Genomic DNA, 19096 nt, shown 5'->3' with positions numbered 1-19096 from the left:
AGGGTGAGCGCCTACTCCAAGATGAGAAAGTCATCCGCTTGAGCCTCGTCATCTTGCAATAGGGAAGGCTGCAAGTCGGGGATATCATTGCTCGTTTCCACCTTGATCTGATCCTCTGGAGGCGGTGGTGGCCGCTCCGGCTGGCTTTGGTCTTGGTTCTGCTGTTGTTGTTGGTACTGCTGCTGTTCAGGGTCCGAAGGGACAGCCGAGGCAGCAGCAGCAGCAGCCGTCGCCTCTGCGAGTGCTTTCTCCGCCTCCTCTCGCGCCCGCATCTCCTCCGCCGTGAGGAATCGCCCTCCTGGACCTCTCGGTCGTCGCATCGCATGTTTGTGCCTCGACTCGTGCTGATACGATCGATTGTCGTCTCCCGCCACACCTGCGCTTGCCCCGCGCGCTCGTGCGTCGCCTTCACCATCACCTCCCGACGATACGCCCCTCTCCGAATGACCCAAGAGTCCTCGAGCCACCAATCCAGCCTCACGCCCCGCAAGCGCCGCTGCAGCCGAAGCCGAGATCTTACCGCTCTTAACAGCTTCTTCGGCTTTCCTTCGCTTCTCATCCATTCGGGCGCGAGCTTCTCGCCGCTTGATGATCCGCCCGTACTGTTTTGGATTCACGTACAAAGGCTCATCTTCGCCTTGGTCTGCAGCTCCACCGGCAGCGCCTGCGGGCACTGCGTTTTCTGCTCCACCGTCATCAGGAGTAAAGGCAGAAGCGGAAGTCGAGGCTGATGCAGCCTGGGCAAGCGTGGTGGCATCGAGAGCTCCTGGCTCAGCAGAGTCGAGACCGTTGGCGTATTGCTGCTGCTGCTGTTCGTCATTCAGCCACAGGCTCGACTGCTGCTGCTGCTGAGGACTGATGCTTCCTCCCCCTTGGAAGAATCCCTCAGAGTCGTCCAGGATACGTTGAAAACGCTGGTGAGACGATTGGGCGTCATCCACGTCGGGGCCACCAAATGAGGGATCATCCGTTGGATGATGGTGTGATGTGTGATTGCTGTAGTGGGGATAGGCAGAAGTCGAAGTGACGCTGCCAGGTCCGCTGCCAGCACCGCCAGCGTGAAAGGCATGGAAGGCCGCCTGACTGCCAGACTCGACGGAACTGTGCGATGGTGAAACTGCGACAGCGTTAGCAGAAAGTCCTGCGCCATTTCGTGAGGACGAGCCCGTGAAAGGAGTGTAGCCATCGTCGCCACCGCCTGACGAAATCCAGTCGTGGTGGCTTCCAGTCGAGGGCGAGAAGACGTCTCTCGCAGGTGTCGTCTGCGTCGTCGTTGACTGGGAAGGGTTGTAATGCGAATGCGAAGGTGTCATCGTCGTTGTCGTGAGCAGCTCCTGTTCTCTAACTTGCTGCTGGTGCTGCTCTTGATCGTCTTTGTTGGTGCGAATCGGACCTGCGTTTGCCTTTCGCTTCTTGCGCGGTCTCGGTCGCGTCGTGCCGCCGCTGCCCGAGTCGTCCAGCTGATCATCAATATTGAAGGTCATCGGATAGCGGAGTGGAGCCTCGAGTTGCGAAGGGGGTGCTGAGTAGCCCACTCCGAAAGATGTCGAGGCGTCTTCGCTGAATTGGCCCGCGTTATTGCCACCATGCTGGGGGACGAATGGGTAGCTTGCTCCATTGTTAGTGTAATGAGAGTAGGGTGGCGAGGACATATGATGATGTTGGCCATGATGAGAGCGCAGCGCAGCATCGTACGAGTGTGGGTCCAGAGGAGAAGGCCACGACGACGATGTCCCTCCATTGTTCGATGCATTGAAGGCCTGAAAGGGCATGCCGCCATTTTCGACGACATCTTTGTTGCCACCATTCATTGAAAAATGGTATGGTGAAGGGGCCGATGACGTCGGCCAGAGAGACGGTTGCTGATGATAAGGTGTCTGCATGTGTGCACGGTCATCATTGGGTTGTTGGTGAGGATACTGGGCAAAATGCATGTGTGAAGCAGAGGAGGCTGGACCTCGGTAGCCGCTGCTGTGACTGCCGCCGCTCGTGCCAGCCCCACTTCCATCGTGCGAATCACCTGTGTGTGGCGAGCTCGTTGAATGTTGAACGTAATAAGCATCGGGTGTGCTCGAGGCGTTCAAAGAAGAGGGTAACATGATCGCAGGGAAGGAGGTAGCTGCAAAGAAGGGTTGGCTCAGCCTAGCATTCTTCTTTAGTAGACCAGGTCAGGCGCAAGCAGTGTTGAGCTCGACATTGCTTGCTATCGACCGGTCCGATTTCGGTCCTGACACTCACGATCGCCGCGTCTTCAGCCCTCCAGCACTGGTCTTCCGCCACCGCTCTGCGTCTTGTGACTGGTTCGAGTCCGCGCTCGTCCTTGTCCTGCTAGCGTAACGTCCTAGATGTACAGAGGCTGGGGCAAAGCCTTGAGACTCATCGCATAATACACCTTTGATGCAACAAGATTCTGCCTGGTCATATAAGTCGGTTGAGAGTACCACGCCCCTGGGTCCCTTGTCTTCTGGAGGTCTGCCGCGCGGGGCGAAAGGGGCGCCGCCCGTTTCTTCTTCTCGCAACGAAAGTCGAAGCTGTAGCGGACTGCGTCCTCTGTTTTCTCTCTATCTCTCTCTCTTCCTTAATCGCGGCTTTCGTCAACGTGGAAAAGCAGCCGTCGCTCGTCGTCGTTGGTATGTCGGTTACCTCGGGTACTTCTCTCCTTCTCTTTGGCGCGCGGTGAACCCCGAATCTTGATTGCGATGATCTTAACCCTCTCCCTCGCCTCGGCCACTCCTTCCTTTTTTTGTCGGTTTCTGGTTTCCTTTTTTTTTCTTACTCTTTCTTGGGCCATCTAGCCTACAGGTCTTTTTTTTGCCCTCTCTTTTTCTTTTCTTCCTGAGTTTTCTTGACATCTTTGTTTTCGCGTCATCATTGTTGAGTATTATATTAAGAATACAAAAACGATAAATCTCCGGTGGGCTTCAGGCATGCGTTCGTGGTGGCCCCCGACCTCACATAATCAGATTAGAGCCAAGTTGATGGTCCCCTGTCGAGAGTGAAAGCGGGGAAACTAGATCTTTTTGAACAAAGGTCGCCATCAATCATAGAGACTTTACATGGTGGAGTTGTTACGAGCGATCGTGAGATCCCAGACGACAACGCCTGTGGCGTGGTGAAAGATCCAGGCCAATAGCCAGAAAGCGCTTGAGGACAATATCATATCAATACACATCAGTATCTATAGAGTGAGGCGCGCACATTTTCAATGATGAAGTTTGCAATGGGCAAGTGGTATGCCTCGATCAAAACGTCGGATTCGTCCACCTTTGGTCAAATTGACAATCCACTTCAGACGCACGCGTTCGAGTCCGAGCGCAAGCACGCATATCGGAATTCCTAATTGTCGATTTTCAACCTCTTACTATTCGGATTTACTAGGACAACCCACTTGGGTCGAGAGACAGATAGGTCGACTTGATCTTGTAAGTGCCAGGACTGGATAGATATAACGGTTGATAGCATAGGTGCGCGCCTGCAGGAGGGCGAAGAAGAACCTGTGATCGGAGATGGTTCGCAAACTTCCTTTTTTGCCCTGATGGCAGACTTTTACGCTCTCACGGTCTTCTTTGCGGGGCACAAAGCCATCAATCGACGAAGAGCTCGACGATGGAGGAGAAGTTACGCGGCTAGCTTCTTTTTCGTATACGACCTAGTAGCCAGACGAGCCTCACCCGATCCTTCAGGCCGGTGATCTTGGCGAGCCCAAGTTGCAGCAGAAACCTGAACTGCTTGGCAAACGGAGAACAGGATTGGGAACCAAGGATGAAGAGCGGGTAGTTGATTGCCAGAGTATGGTATGCAAGAGACACGCCTCACCCGATCCTTCAGGCCGGTGATCTTGGCGAGCCCAAGTTGCAGCAGAAACCTGAACTGCTTGGCAAACGGAGAACAGGATTGGGAACCAAGGATGAAGAGCGGGTAGTTGATTGCCAGAGTATGGTATGCAAGAGACACGAAGAAAAGAAGAAAGAGCCGATGTGTGTGAAAGAGAGAAAGAAACAAAGAGAAAGATGAGACTGGAGCTGTAGCTGAAAGGACAAAATTGGCGATGGTTGAGAGCTGCGTTCGAAAGAGGTGCGAATGTGTGTGTTTTTGTTGTAACTTCAGGGACGAGCTGCCAGCTTTGTTTGACTGACGATGATGTTGTTGTTGTTTTGTTGCATGCGACGATTGACGATTGAAAAGACAAAGAGAAGAGAAGAGAAGAGAAGAGATATGGCTGAGAAGAGAAAAGGCTAACCAGGTCACCGATGATGAATGTTGCCGGCGGTGCTGGCCCTTTGAAGCGCGTGACGGCCAAGGGAGCCGCTGGTCGGTTGGCAGGGCCCTGGCAGCAGGGAAGAGGGTTTCCGAGACCCGGCAGCGGCGCATGGACTGTCAGTGCGGCCACCTTCGAAGGACGAATCGCCCGCCGAGCTGGTCCAGCTGATGTCACCGTTCGCCGTGTAGCCCAAGGGCTTGAGTGTAGGTAGGATCGCTCGATGCGCTTCGTTGGAGGGACCAGACCCAGCCTGCTGCTGGCTCATTCGCCTGCGGGCGGCAATCGCATCAGCCTGAACGGCCGAGGGAGATGACCCTCCCTCGAAAGAACTGTCCTCTTCCTTGATGGCTGCAGCCCGCGATCCCTTTACAAAGCTTGGGTTGCCAATGGCCGATGGAGCCAGGTTCTTCATCGTGTCTCCATACGTGAAGGAACGATGCCTCGCAAACTGCTTGCGGAAGCCGTTGAGCTCCGTCGATCGCTTGTCCTGGAACTTGGGGTCATCCATCTCGACGTACTGCTGTGGTTCGCAGCGCGACGAGTAGTGGTCAAAGAAGTTCTTGTAGCCGCCTTCGAGGATGTAGACCTCGGGAAAGTGGCATGAGGGGTAGTCCTGGGCCAGGGCCCGGTCAGCCTGTCGCAAAGCCAGTGCCATCGAAGGCGCTCTCTTGCAAGAGAACTCGCAGTGAAAAATGAGGACCTGCTTCTTGCTGTTGCCCCTCTTATCGGCTTTGCCGCTTTGTGTCCGAGGCGGCAGCTGCTTGCCCCCCGCGTGAAGGCCTTGACCTGCCTTGAGAAAGTAATTCTTGACACGCTCCATGGTGCTCAAATTGATGGCGCCAGGGATGTGGCCTCCCTCGTATTCGTAGCCGAAGCGACAGTCAACAATGTGGTAGCTCTCCATCTGATGGGCGTATTTGCTGTCCAAGACAGCGATGAGGGTATCGGGCGTGATGCGCATCAGACCATCGTCCTTGACGTTGTGACACGGGAGCACTTTTCCCTCGCGCTCCGAGGCCCCAAAACCAGGCAGACCTTCGCCAGCCCCATACGGCGACCCAATGGCCATGGGCGATTGGCCCACAATGATTTCGCCGTTGCCCTCCTTTCGCTTTCCCATACCGTACCCAAGTGGCGAGCTGTCGTCCTTGCTGGGCCGACGAAGCAGACCAGGACGCGGCACCTTGGGACGAGCACTGGGTGCGATTGGAGATCCGCTGGCATCAAAGCCGTCTGGGAACCTTCTTCCCATGAGGTTGCTCACGTCTGGCGAAGAGGAGTCTGCGAGCATCGATTCGTTGGCATCGAAGCTGCTCCCGCTCATCATGGAAATATCCTCGCCAGCCTGGATGAATGCCGTCGAATTGTCGATCGCTGACTGGCATCTTCGTGGGGCAGGAGCAGTCGTCCTCGAGGCCGGGGGAGCAGCAAAGGAGCTCTTGAAGGCTGAGCCGGTCTGCAGACCTGCCAGACTGGGCCGCTTCGAGTAAGGGTTGGAACGCTTTCCAAGCGATGACCGCGAGCTCTGGTCAGATCCCGATCCGCTGCTCGAGCGCTGTCCCATCATCGAGGGTACGATGGCCGAGGAAGCTGCTTTCTCAAATGTACGAGCCTTTGGCTGTGCTTCCTGTGAGGGTGGAGAGGTAGAGGGAGCGTTGGAGAAGATCGAAGAAAGACTTTGGCGAGACGATGAGGACGCCGACTGCCTCTTCCCCTTCAGTTGCTCGGCGATGTGCTCAGGTGACTGCGGAGCAAAGAAGTAGGACCCCAGCCCCTCGTTTGCAAGCGTCGACGGAGAGGGCGACTCGATGATAGTTGCGTGCGAGGGTACTACGCTAGTCCTTTGAATGCTGCTACTGCTGCTACTGCGCCCCTGCTCCATCTCAAGGCCAGTGCCTGACCTGACATCGTTTCGAAGCCGCTCCATCGAGCTCGTCTTGCCTTTGAGTGGTGGCCTGTTGAGCGCAAAAGACTTCGTCGTGGGCACGTTAGGTTCCGACTGAGTGCAGGTGAGGTCAGCTTCCCAACCCAGTTGTTTAGAAAGACGATGACAACAGAAGGACTCACAGCGCGGTGCTGCTGCTTGAGAGCTTCCAGGCTCTTTCTTTTTCCAGCGCTCGGCAGGTCGCCAGCCTGTGAAGTTGTCAAGGCTTTGTGCAGGTTAGGACGTTTACTGCCGCTGCTGCTGGCATCCGAGTAGAGGTCAGTGTGGGTGACTTTGCCAATCCCGGAGAAAAGGTGCTTACCTTAGAGCTGGGCCCATGCCAAGAGAGCGCAGACTTGGACGCACAAGGTTGCCGCCAGGTTGGGACACAGGAAGTGAATTGGGCCTCCTTTTCGCCGGCGGCTCCTTGTCGGGGCTGCTCTCGAAGCCCGAGTTCTCGTCGAGGAGCAGACTTTTGGGAGAGACTTTCTTCTCATTGAGCGAGAGCTCGGTGCCAAAGAGTCTGCCTAGAGATCCTCCGGCTGTGACAGGGTCAGAGAGCTTCCTATTGGCGTTGCGTGTGGCCGTCGTGGGAGATGAAACGTGGTAGGAGGATGAGGACGAGGCAGCGGCCGGTGGGGTATCTTCCTTCATCGCGCTCCCCGGCGGAAGATCCGTGGCGGGAGATGGGCGAGTCTTGGGCGGTGTGCTGGCCTTTGTCCGCCTTGAAGGTGGGGCGGGAGAAATGTCCATGTAGTGAGGCGAGCTGAGCTTGGCCCCCAGTCCTGGCGACTTGGCGTTGAGTGCTGTCCCCATGGCAGCGCCGAGGCTGTACTGCTGATGCCGCGCCAGGGAGGAGTTGGAGCGTGGACGTGCAGCGGCATCGCCGTGTGCCAGACTGGTCAATCTCGAGCCTGATCCCGACGAGGGTAGTGACGGGATCGTCGACGTGACGGCGGCCGCTGTGACCGCCGCGGCGGCGGAAGCATTGGCCAGGTCGATGGAGGAGCCCAGGGACATCGACGAGCCAAAGGAGCGCTCGCCGAACTCAGCAGGCAAGTCCTCATGTTTGAACGTCGGTGAGCTGGGCTGGTCGAAGATGTCGAAGCGTGAGGGCATGCCAACGGGTGACGACATGAGGGATGCCGTTGCCATTGTGACGGGGCCGAGCGAGACAGTCAGTGGCTAGTGCTGGGCGTGCATGCACCTTTGCCGAGGATGTCCAGTGGTCTCCAGCGAGGGAGAGGGGAAGCAAGCACGCACGCAAAGTCGGCGGGATGAACAAGCGTCACCCTGAGGTCGAATGGAGAGCAAGGGTGATAGTGAGGAGAGGAAGGCGACGATGTAGAGAGGAACCTCACCTTTCTTTTTTTCCAAGTCTAGGTCAATCGCGCCCGTTCCGTCCAATTTTTCATTTCATGCCCGAGCCGCCAACTAACAACTGCCTGAGAGAACAACACATCAACACCCACCGATGCAGGCAGGCAAGGCGACGGCAAGTCGATTTTTGCTCCACAAAAATAAAATAAAAAACCTAGCCCGGCCCTGGTCAGTCACACACAAGGCCAAGGTGCCTAGTGGGTCACCTCCCTTTGTTCCAGGGATCCCTTTGTGATAGACCAACCCTTTGTCCGTTCACGTCCATGTATGAATGCGTGATTCAAGTCACAGCCACGGCGCCGAGATACTGCACCCCGCCTCGGGACAAAAGTTGCTTAGAGCTTGCGAATTTTGAACTTGAGCGCATGGTTCACACATGCGAGATGACCATGCTACGCAGCGCCAGCTTCCTCTGTCCGACGCTTCCCTGTGTGCCTTGCGCTAGGGAATTATCATCACAACTTCAATTCGTCCCTCGTCATCACCGAAAAGGGGAACGGATGGGATCATGCTCCCTTGGACGGGGCAAGTTGTCCGAACCTAACTTTCGGGACATGTACGACTATCGACGAGGCTAGCCCCCCCATCTCGAAGTTCTGTCACAGCGGAACTTCAAATCGCAAGACTTACCCATCCCACGGGACGGATAGCTACGCCACATATATCGCTTGTCTACTTCAAACCTCGCTCGCAGCGTGCGCTTTTCATCTATTCCTCGAGGGTCATTATATTAGTCTTACGACGCATGAAAATAAATTGGACCTATGAGACTACTTAGCTGTCAATTAGAGATCTCGACAGACATCCAAGGCAAGCTTGCTTGCTCTCTCTAAGATCACATGAACAACGGAACGAGCAGCGGCAAAGTCCCGCGGCCGATTTTTGTACAACAACACTACTACTACTACTACTACTGCTCCGTTGGTACTACTGCTGAAAGTAGTCTCCTGTAAGCACGTCGTAGGGATTGAGGCTGCTATCGAGGGAGGTCGGTAATTGCTTCAATGCAAAGCATGCCTGCAGCGGAGGATTAGACAAAGGAGGATGCGGTGATATTTCATTGACCGAGGACCGTGTGAGCAGAGTCAGGGTCTTAGGTACAATGAGAGGATCAGGGCAAGCAATGCTCTTGAGTGGGATGGAATAGAGCAGAGGTAGGTGGTGACGATCAGGGTCGATGATCGACAATAACAGCCACATTAGGAGGATCGTCGTGGAGATCTCAAACAACGTCATTAACAGCGCGGCTAGCACCATCCAAGCGCATCGCCAAACAAACAATGGAATGAAAGCGAGGATCCTAGGTTGTAAATAGTGTTTTAATCGATCGCCTTGGCAACACACACCCGGTTCCGGAATCCCGACCGATAGCCTGGCCGAGAAGTGGATAAAAGTGCAGTGTTGAACATCCAACGGGAACACTGGGCACAGGAGCAGAGGAGCGTGGGTCAGCAGCCAAAAAAGAAACGAGAAAATGCAGTGTGGTAGAAAGCGGTGTTGTTTTCGCTGCAGAGCCTTGATACACACGCGTCTCGCTTCCACTTCGCGTTTGTCCGCATGACTTTTTACTTTTCTTACCCTTAGCAAGCCCGGCTCGGTCGTCAGAGCTGCGCGCAAGACACCGACTCGGTGAAGTAGCCTGTCGAGCAAGAGAAATTGATGGTCGAGCATCCGTTCCTGCTTGGTACACATGCAACACACCACTCCCTTGCAGGCTGTCATGCCGTCTTCTTCGCAGCTGTCACCAAACGCACAGAAGAAGTCATGCCTGTGACAAACACAACCAAGCAAGCGTCGAAGGCACCCCAGCCAAACTTCCGGAAGGAACTGAAGCGATTTTTGTTTGCAATTGGCGATCATACGCTGTGCATATTACATGAAGGCCACCCCTCGTGGATGAGAGGGCCACCTTTTTGTCCTCAAGCTCTGTGGTGAAAGCGAGAGAAGATATGGAGAGGAATAGGAGGAAGATGGAAAGGGAGGATTGTAGTCCTCATCTCTTGCCCTCCCAAGCAAGAGGGATGAATGAGAAGGGCGTGTGCGTTCTTATCGTTGCTGAAAATGTGGATGAGGATTGACCGTGACCAATGAAGAAAGAAAGGAGAAGGCTTAGACCTTGGCGGCCGAGACCGGGGCAGCCTGCTGGCGAGCCTTCTTCTCGGCGGTGCGGGCCTTGCGCTCCGTCTTCATGTCGGCCTGTCGCTTGGCGATGAGCTTGGTGTACTCCGCCTTCTGCGCCCTCTGCACCTCCGACTTGCGGACCTTAAGCGACTTAAGATGCCTCTTGCGCTGCAGGCGCTGGGCAGTAATGAGACGCTGAACCTTGGGCGCCTTGGTGTAAGGCTTGGCACCCTCCTTCTTCGACTGAACCTCACGACGAACGACGAACTGGCGGGGGTCGTCCTTCTTGGTCAGGTTGAAGAACTTGCGGATGTCTGTAAAGAACGGTCAGATTAGGTTGCACAATCTCGTGGCGAGGAGACGAGACGAGAGACTCACGGTTCGCGCGCTTGGGGCCGAGGCGCTTGGGCACGACTGAGTCGGCATCCGTCAGGCCGGGAATGTCCTGCTCTCCCTGCTTGACGATGATGAGGTGGAGAGCCTGCATGTCGGGGCCGACGATGCAGCCGCGAACCGACTTGCGACGGCGCTCGCCGGTGCGACGCTGGCGGTAGCACGAGCTGTTCTCGCCGAGGAGAAGGCTGACGCGGTGGGGAACGAGAACGCCCTGCTTCATCGGGAAACCCTGCTTGTCGTTACCACCTCCGATGCGGGCGACGTAGCCCTTGAACTCGTCTCCGAGCTGGTCGAGCTCAACCTCCTGGGACATTCGCTTCTCCCAGAAGATCCTAGTGCGTCGGTCATCGTCGATCGAGTACGACTTCTGGGCACCCGTGGCGGGGTTGGCAAAGTTGAGCTTCCTGTGAGGTTGTGGCAAGGCAGCGTCAGCGTCTTGTCTTCCTGTTTTCAAAAACCACTGCTTCAATCCCGCCATCCTGGCCCCTCCTTTCACTGATCTCGTTCTCGGCAACGCCCCAATCCTCTTCCCACTCTCTTTCTCGACCACTTTAAATGCCTTCTCGCGCCCTTGAAGTCGCTCGACGACGCCAGAAAGAGGAGCGTGGATCTCTCGCGGCCACCAATCGAGTCGCAGAACTCCCTTCCCCAAGCTCGTGCTCCCTTGGACGTGCCCCTAATGCAGCCATTCCAGACACTGCTTCCTGAACGATAATCCTCCATCCCGCAACCGAAACCGTCATTGCACTCACATCTTGACTGTGTCGTCGTCGGTGTCGAAGTCGAGGGGCCGGTCTTGATGATCAAGGAAGACCTCGAATCTGGCCCCATGCCTGTCGCAGCAGGCGCGGGTCGGCCGAATGCCGCAGTGTAAAAATCACGTGTTAATATTAGTCGCGTGGATTCCAAGGCCGCCGCTTTGCCTTGCCTCTCTTTGGGGGGACTCAATTTCTTCTTTGCCATCGCCCGACCTCTTTTCGACAACCTCTCCGTCCGACAACAACAAAGGTTAGTCGCTGTTTCCTGTGATTGTGATGAGGAGAAAGCTGACATCCCTGTTCGATGGCAGGTGAGCTTTGATATTTGGGCAGCGATCTGGATTCTTTGGAGCGCCGGGGCAGAGACCGATAATCCGTCGAGGCTTGAGGGAAAGGGCGGAAGGACAGGTCACGGTGGTGGGAATGGAAGCCCCTATCGAACATGGGAAGACCGGGACGCAGTAATGCTGGAGAGAGCGATGCGAAAAGGGTGGAAGGGAGCGATAGAAAGGATGGAAAAAGGAAGAGGATGATTATTTGCGGAAAACTAACCAGGACATCCTCTGTACAGTCAACATGGGTCGCATGCACAGCAAGGGAAAGGGCATCAGCTCTTCGGCGCTCCCCTACCGCCGCACTCCTCCTTCGTGGCTCAAGACGACGCCCGAGGAGGTCTGCAACCAGATCTTCAAGCTTGCTCGGAAGGGTCTCACCCCCTCGCAGATCGGCGTCCAGCTCCGTGACAGCCAGGGTATCGCTCAGGTCCGATTCGTCACCGGCAACAAGATCCTCCGTATTCTCAAGTCGGAGGGCCTCGCTCCCCAAATCCCTGAGGACCTCTACCACCTGATCAAGAAGGCTGTCGCTGTTCGCAAGCACCTCGAGAGGAACCGCAAGGTGAGCGCTCGCTCCATCCAGCCTCATGTCCCACAGCCTTGCTGACAACCCTCTCTGTCTTCCTCTCTTCGCCTTCAGGACATGTCGTCGAAGTACCAGCTCGTCCTCATGGAGAGCCGTATTCACCGATTGGCGAGGTACTACCGCACCAAGGGTGCTCTCCCTCCCACCTGGAAGTACGAGTCTTCGACGGCTAGCACCCTCGTTGCCTAAGCGGTATTGCACCGTCTTGTGCATCATCCGTCTGGGTTGAGCGACGTCTGGTGGGAGAACCTGTTGGAAGGGTCACGGTTCGGTCCACGTATGAGGGAGTCTATCACTCTCTCTTTGTATGATTCTACACGGCATGTCTCTCCATGAACGCCTTCAAAAATTCACACATTTCTCTTGTCTCTTTGCGGCCGCTCTACTGTTGAAGTGAATCATTCCTCCCACGCCCGAAGCTTCACCACAAAGCATAGCTCAAGAGCAAGTGCTCCTTGTCTCGAAGTCGAACGCAATCGGGAAGGGACAGAAAAGCTAGTCGAAATTCCCCCTTAAGAGGGCCATGACAATTATACACAGGCCGGCCGTAGAGGGAGAAAGGGAGAAGGATCGAACCGAGGAGGTAGTAGTAGCACGATTGGGGAGGACAGATAGCTCGTCTGGAGGAAGCGTTGGGAATTTTCAAAGTGCTGTGATTGTTAAACGCCTCCCCGTCTGTCTACCACTGGAGAGCATCGAAGGTCTATGGTGAGAGCCTTTTGGGCCAGTACTGGTGCGTGTGACCTGAGCCTGCCCCCGTCAGAGGGCGCAGCCGCCCAATTGCTCGACCATAGCGTCAATCTCGTCCTGGTCCTCGAGACCGAGCTGGTATCGTCGACACATGGATCAATAAGCTGCCTTTCACAGTCCAAAGAAAGACTTGCCAAACACTTACCGTCTCTGCTGTGTCGTCATCCCCCACACGGCTTCCGTCGGCAGTGATGAAGCGGACGGCGTTCTCGGGCTTGCCCATGCGTTCCGCGTAGGCGCGCTTAAGCTTCGAGAGACGAGTCTGTCGCTTCACCTTGAAAAAGACCTCGTTGCCATCGGCGTCTTTGACCTTGATGTTGAGCTGCTCGCTGGGTACAAGACGGAGCCAGAAAATGGAAAAGTGAGGTACAGAGTCAGTGGTTGTCAGAGGAGCCAATGCGCAGCGCAACTCACGACTCGGGCTTGGGAGCGGGGGCTTCTCCGTGGTCAGACATGGTACCAGGTGAAAGCAAGTGTCGAATATACGTATACAGAGGTTTGCTTTCTTTGGTCGTCTAGCCCGGCAGCAAAGTGGCGTGGGGGTGATTTGGTGGTTGACAGGCAAAGTGGACGGAGCGGGCGGCGACGCTTTCCAACATCGCCATGCCTGCAGCGCGCTCCAACGGGTGCTCGTGACAAAAATAAAAGCAAAGAAAAGAGGCCAGGGCTCAGCAACACGTGGCGTGAGATGCTCAATTGTCAGAATTCTGCCTCCGCCTTTGCTTTGGTGCGATTGCAGGACAGGCAAGAGCGGCATCTTCTTTCTTCTCTTGCTACGCATCGCATCCACGATGCCGTCCGTCGCATCCCGGTCTCCCGATGCGTCGCCAGACGTGCGCGTGAAGCGCAAGAGATCCGTGTCGTTCTCCTCGGCGAGCGACACGGACGACGCCTCATCGGCCTCTCGGTCACCACCACCTCGTCGCCGCAAGGCGGCTAGTCCATCACCAACTCCTTCAAGATCACGTTCTCGATCCCCTCCGGCCCGCAAAGAAAAGACAAATGGCGACCCAAGTCGCGCCCTCATGGTTAGGGAAGAGGCAGAGAAGCTCAAGAGGACAGAAGCAAAGGGCGAGGAGCTGAGGCAGCAGCTCGCTAAACTGTCGAACACGCGAGGAGGTGGCGCATACATTCCCCCCGCCAGGCTGAAGGCACTGATGGCCGAAGCCGCAGCAGCAGATCCGGGCAGCGTCGAGTTCCAGCGCATGAGCTGGGATGCGCTCAAGAAGAGCGTCACCGGCCTCGTCAACAAGGTCGCCGCCGAAAACATCAAGTTTATCGTCCCCGAGCTTTTCGGCGGCGCCAACCTGATCCGTGGCAGGGGCCTCTTTTGCAGATCGATCATGAAAGCGCAGGCTCAGTCGCTCCCATTCACTCCCGTCTTTGCAGCGCTTGCGTCCATCGTCAACACCAAGTTGCCCATGGTCGGCGAGCTCTTGGTGACACGCCTCGTCAGCCAGTTCCGCAGGTCCTTCAAGCGCAACGACAAGACGGTTTGCAACGCTACAGCGATGTTCATTGCTCACCTCGTCAATCAGCGGGTGGTTCATGAGATTCTGGCCCTCGAGATCCTCGTCCTGCTCCTGGAGAAGCCGACCGACGATAGTGTCGAGGTGGCCGTGTCGTTCATGCGCGAGGTGGGCGCTTTCCTGGCAGAAGAGTCGCCGAAAGCCAACAACAGCATCTATGATCGCTTCCGAGCAGTTCTGTACGAAGGAGCGATTAGCAAGAGGGTGCAGTTTATGATCGAGGTGCTTTCTCAGGTCCGAAAGGAAAAGTACAAGGACAACCCGCGCATCCAGGAGGCGCTTGACCTGGTTGAGGAGGACGACCAAATTACGCATCAGATCAGTCTCGACGACGACTTGAATGTTGAAGAGTCGCTCAACGTTTTCAAGGCGGATCCTGCCTTTGTGGAGAACGAAGAAAAGTACCGGGAGATCAAGGCAGAGATTCTCGGTGAGAACTCCGACTCGGAGGCGGGGAGCGACGACGAAAGCGGTGACGATGAAGATAGCGAGGGCGAGGACGAAGACGATGAGGCAGACGAGCAGGCAAAGGTTGACATCCAAGACAAGACTGAGACCAACCTCGTCAACCTGCGGCGAACCATCTACCTTACGATTATGTCTTCGGCCGGGTTTGAGGAGGCGGTCCACAAGCTCATGAAGCTCAACATTCCCGAGGGGCAAGAAATTGAGCTGTGCAACATGATCATCGAATGCTGCTCCCAGGAGAGGACCTTCAACAAGTTTTATGCCAACATTGGAGAGAGGTTGTGCAAACTCAACAGGACCTGGTCGGAATGCTACGAGGTGTGCTTCCGAAACTATTACGACACCATCCATCGGTACGAGACGAATCGGCTTCGCAACATTGCCCGCTTCTTTGGCAGCATTGTTGCCGCGGACGCCATCAGCTGGGCCTGCTTTTCCATCGTCCACATGACTGAAGAGGACACGACGAGCTCCTCGCGCATCTTTTTCAAAATTCTGATCGGAGAAATGAAGGAGAAGCTGGGAATGAAGGCCCTCGTCGACCGATTCAAAGAGCCAACGATGCAGGAGTACTATGTCAACATGATGCCCAAGACGGACCCGAAGTCGACTCGATTTGCGATCAATTTCTACACGAGTATTGGTATTCCACAGATCACAGATGACATGCGGGAACAACTCAAAATCGTTCGCGATCAAGCCCTTGCCAAAACGCAGATGCCTGACGACTCGTCGAGTAGCGACTCGGACTCGAGCCTCAGCAGTTCGTCGGACTCGTCGAGTCTGAGCAGCAGCAGCATCAGCGACTCGGATTCGTACTACTCTCGGCGGAGAAGGCGAGCTAGGTCCGATACCCGGACACCACCGAGGCAAGCAACTGCCAACAGGCCGAGGAGAGATGCGTTCAGCCCCGAAAGAAGTCTCAGCCCTCGCCCACGTCGTAGGGACAGGAGCCTGTCCGATTCTCATTCGCCCCCGCCGCGACGGAGGAGGAGCCCTACCGACTCACGCTCTCCCCCACCTCGTCGAAGAGGACGGAGTCCCAGTGATTCACGCTCGCCCGTTCCCGCAAGAAAGGCCAGGAGCCCAACTGACTCTCGCTCGCCGCCCAGTCGGAGAAAGAGAAGCCCTTCGATCTCTCGGTCTCCTCCACCTGTTAGACGACGCTACGATGATGATGACGGCCACCGTCGCAGGAGGTCTCCGACGCCTCCTCCTCGCGGTATTCCTCCCCGTGACAATGGCTATCGTCGCAGATAAGATCAGCCCTCAAAAGGAACAAAAAGTCACCCTGTATTATTATGCATCTTCAACCATCAATTATCTTCCGCGATCATCCCCCCTTGGCCCTCGAAGAACCTTTGATCGTCTGAGCACAACCTCGAGTCACTTGTTGCATGCCCTATCTGGACCTCTGAATATGCGCCGTCTAACGGACCACAAACCGGTGACTTGCTCTTCCGTTGTTCCCGCTTCGTTTGAGGCGAAATCGCCTGAAGGATAATGAACAGTCGGCTCGGTATTCAAGGAAGACACCGATCGGCGCCGAATGTCAAAGCAGGACGGTACATGTCGTTGTCCGTGGAAAGGGATTCGAGGCTCTCCGCAATAGCAAGGCCATTGAACACAGAACAGGTGGAAGAGAGTTAGGCCGGACAAACCTCAGCAGCAGAAGCCGCAGACAGACAAGTTCGACCGAGGCGTTTGCGCCTGCATCGCAGAGCGCTCGCTCCGCGGGCTTCCAAAAGAACTACGTCCCCGCAATGAGCGCGTGGGGGAGGTTGCCCGTGGCCATGTCGAGGGTACAAGAGTTCGGCCGGTGCAGGTGTCGCGCGAGTGGGGAAGGAGGTTGCGAGAATGGGGCTCCGGATTCGAACATCGTCGCTGCTGCCGGCCTCATTCTGTCCATTTCTCATCCACTTACCTGATAACGCGCTCAATTTGCCCAGTAATGTGTTCCCAGTGCAACTATCTCATCAATTGAGAGAGCCAAGAGTTCATTGCTCAATCAATGAAGAAGGGTCCATTGAACGCCTCTTTTCGTCTTCCTCTTTTTCTTCCTCTTTTTTTTGTCTCCGATCGACGAGAAGTTCACGCCTGCATGCACCCTGCAATATATGCATGCAGGCGGCCAGTCAACTAGTACTGGACCTTAGCCACTGCACTTCTATATATTCAAGTTGCACGATCTATCTCTGAGACCGCGCTCGTAATATACGATGTATGTCTGCTTAGTACCATGCCGGTGACTATGACAGTGTACCGCTCCACCCAAGCTCTTGGCTCAACGCAACGCTGAGCTCGCGCGGACTTTGACTTAGAAATGGGCCAGACCGGCCTGATCAGGTGTTGGATTTTTGTCATTCTTCCTGCGGGGGCGTCAAATGGGTGAAGAGGCCTCCTTACAGCGCTGGTCTTCAAAAGAAAAAAAAGGCAGGGGCACGGCAGGCGGTAAGTTTCATGTTTGAAGACCGCCTCGATTTATATTACATCTCGATCAAAGATTAGGTCTCCGACGTGAATGCTCCAGCAGATGTGTTATCAATACTAGCAAACCAAAAGAAGCAATTTGAAAAATTGTCGTTGGATTAGCTTCCCCCAAAGTTCGGAGCCACTGGTCTCGTGCCTGAGGCCAGTTTCACCTCCCAAGATTTCTCGATGGCACACAGCTGGCGAATAATGCTGGTGCTGCACAGCGCTTCCCCACTGCTGCCGTCGTTCTGCAGGTCAACTAGGCAGGCTAAGGCTCGGCGCTGCTATCTACCATCATGGATGCGGGATTTCGGCCTGTCGCAATACTCTACGCTACGCTACTACTACTACTACTACTACTGTAGTTTTAACCAAGGATAAGGTGAAGGAGAGAAAATTCCCAAAGCTCGAGCGAGCAGCCAAAGCCCGCCTTCCCGATCAAGTTTTGGGAAACAGAGCGAGGCTAGGGGATCAGCAGTTCCCTCTCGTCGCTGTCTCCTGTTCCTTTCTTCCGTCTCTCCATTGACGTCGACCTTCGACAGCCGTCGACGACCGCCCGCTCGCTCATATTCGCGGCCGCCCTTCTGCGAACACGCGCACGCGTCTTGGTGAGTAAGCAGACTAGTCAAATGGGTCATGCACAAAATCGATCGGAGCACGGGAGTCACATCCGATGGGGGGCAGGCGGAGCATTATTGACTGCTTTGGTGCCTGGTCCGCGCTTCGATCTCATCTCGTTGCTGCTCTTGTGGCCCCCTCTTCATTTTGCTCTGCCCTTGGTCTGCTGGATGGGGTCAGCTAAGCAGACTGGTCACCAAAGGGACGGGACAGCTGAGGGAATGATGAAGCCATGCGCCACTGTGAAAGATTATTTCCACCTCGACCTGGACCCTGTCGACATTGAGATGCGGGGTTCAGGGGCTGTCCTCGAGCCAGGAGGGCCCCTTGGTCAAAAGAGCCCCTGGCCGAAGAATAATGAGGGCTTTCTTAGGGAAGAGATGGACGAGGATGTGCCATATCATGGATCGGTGCACTTTGGCCGCATTGGGGTTCCATGCGTTCAATCAATTTGCGCATCGTGACCGATTTCATTTATTTTGCTCTCCGAGTGGCTTGCAACGATGGTGACTGACCTCATTGCTTGCTCCTTCTCGCTCTCCCCTCTCCTCGGTACAGTAGTCCGGCACGTCGTCTCAAACAGCCTTAGAGGAGCGGCTCACACGACCGTCGTCCACCACTGCTTGCTTGGCGAGAGACGGACTGGCACGGTCGCGCCCTTACAAGGACCTTCCTAAAACAGCGGGCACTGCAACGATCCTCGTTGCTGGTACAGCTCCGTGGGATTGTCTCCTGTCTTTCTCGGATCAATCCGTACATTGATTCGGACAATCTACTCGGCACTCGCCCTCTCAGGCCCCACCAGTCACACACAGACACGCACTCTCTCTCTCTCTCTCTTTCACACACACACACTCTCTCTCTCTTACGACTGCGAGCGTTTCTCGCGACTTTGGTCGAGGCGATTCGAGGAGATTCAATCCCATCGCCCAATTCTACTTGACTGTGAGTGTATTGCGGCTTGATCCGTACAGCTCACGGCTGGGGCAATGAAGACTTCTAGCATGGCTCGGGCCTACCTTTGCGCGGATGCCCGCTCCTGCATAGAGGACGCATATTGGCTTTCATTGGCACGTGCCAAGTCCTCATTTGACCCATTCATATTGCCATTGTCGACGTCGTGCGCTGACTCTTACACCATTACAACTGTCTCTCTTTGCCCATCACTCAGCTCTGTCATTTGTGGCCCTTATCGGTTGCCGTCCTCCGAGTCGAGCGCAGCGATAAAAATCGAAAATTTCCAAAATCCCAAAACTCGATCACGCAAAGAGAGGGAAAAAAAAATCAACGGAAAGGGCTATTGCAGCAGCGCCCGCACGCCGCGATATCTTTCTGTTCACTGCCTTGTTGCACATAAACGGAGCGCCGTCCCAAACCCCATCGCCCTCGCTGTCACGGCGTAGGTAGCGTTGGGGCACGACGAAGCCAGGAGAAGGCCCGTTCGCGCCAGCAAGCCCTGCCCACACTCCTCGCGACGACGGGACGCTTTCCTCGGAAT

General features: G+C 55.5%; 6 protein-coding genes across 6 annotated transcripts; 2 read left to right on the top strand and 4 right to left on the bottom strand.

Moving 5' to 3' along the window:
• Nucleotides 1-11: 11 nt before the first annotated feature.
• FA10DRAFT_284573 (hypothetical protein) lies at nucleotides 12-2099 on the bottom strand (the record flags this gene model as incomplete). The annotated part of the gene is made up of 1 exon (XM_025523930.1): nucleotides 12-2099. The coding sequence occupies one exon, from the start codon at nucleotides 2097-2099 to the stop codon at nucleotides 12-14; it is 2088 nt and encodes a 695-aa protein (XP_025378842.1).
• A 1799-nt stretch (nucleotides 2100-3898) lies between these two features.
• FA10DRAFT_300236 (hypothetical protein) lies at nucleotides 3899-7534 on the bottom strand. The gene is made up of 3 exons (XM_025524814.1): nucleotides 6508-7534; nucleotides 6329-6446; nucleotides 3899-6260 (listed from the first exon to the last, which is right to left on the bottom strand). Exons 1-3 carry the CDS (start codon nucleotides 7338-7340, stop codon nucleotides 4245-4247), a joined length of 2967 nt encoding a protein of 988 aa, XP_025378841.1. The 5' UTR covers nucleotides 7341-7534; the 3' UTR covers nucleotides 3899-4244.
• Nucleotides 7535-9362: 1828 nt separating this feature from the next.
• On the bottom strand, nucleotides 9363-10854 carry FA10DRAFT_265488 (putative RPS6B-40s ribosomal protein S6). The gene is made up of 3 exons (XM_025521082.1): nucleotides 10835-10854; nucleotides 10065-10486; nucleotides 9363-10000 (listed from the first exon to the last, which is right to left on the bottom strand). Coding segments are annotated over exons 1-3 (750 nt in total). The 5' UTR covers nucleotides 10837-10854; the 3' UTR covers nucleotides 9363-9674.
• A 225-nt stretch (nucleotides 10855-11079) lies between these two features.
• On the top strand, nucleotides 11080-12310 carry FA10DRAFT_274564 (putative 40s ribosomal protein S13.e). Its single transcript, XM_025523221.1, has 2 exons — nucleotides 11080-11737; nucleotides 11816-12310. Exons 1-2 carry the CDS (start codon nucleotides 11417-11419, stop codon nucleotides 11948-11950), a joined length of 456 nt encoding a protein of 151 aa, XP_025378839.1. The 5' UTR covers nucleotides 11080-11416; the 3' UTR covers nucleotides 11951-12310.
• A 210-nt stretch (nucleotides 12311-12520) lies between these two features.
• Nucleotides 12521-12966, bottom strand: FA10DRAFT_284569 (ubiquitin-like protein; the record flags this gene model as incomplete). Its single annotated transcript, XM_025523929.1, has 3 exons — nucleotides 12521-12586; nucleotides 12657-12840; nucleotides 12926-12966. 3 exons carry the CDS (start codon nucleotides 12964-12966, stop codon nucleotides 12521-12523), a joined length of 291 nt encoding a protein of 96 aa, XP_025378838.1.
• A 281-nt stretch (nucleotides 12967-13247) lies between these two features.
• Nucleotides 13248-16067, top strand: FA10DRAFT_72073 (MIF4G-domain-containing protein). The gene has a single exon (XM_025525660.1). It carries the CDS (start codon nucleotides 13303-13305, stop codon nucleotides 15766-15768), a length of 2466 nt encoding a protein of 821 aa, XP_025378837.1. The 5' UTR covers nucleotides 13248-13302; the 3' UTR covers nucleotides 15769-16067.
• Nucleotides 16068-19096: the final 3029 nt, after the last annotated feature.

The sequence above is a fragment of the Acaromyces ingoldii genome, assembly GCF_003144295.1.
Source record: "Acaromyces ingoldii strain MCA 4198 unplaced genomic scaffold FA10scaffold_2, whole genome shotgun sequence".
In the NCBI taxonomy this organism is placed as follows: Eukaryota; Fungi; Basidiomycota; class Exobasidiomycetes; order Exobasidiales; family Cryptobasidiaceae; genus Acaromyces; species Acaromyces ingoldii.
The sequence above is the reverse complement of the archived record's forward strand: the minus strand, read 5'-3'. Positions and strand labels throughout refer to the sequence as shown.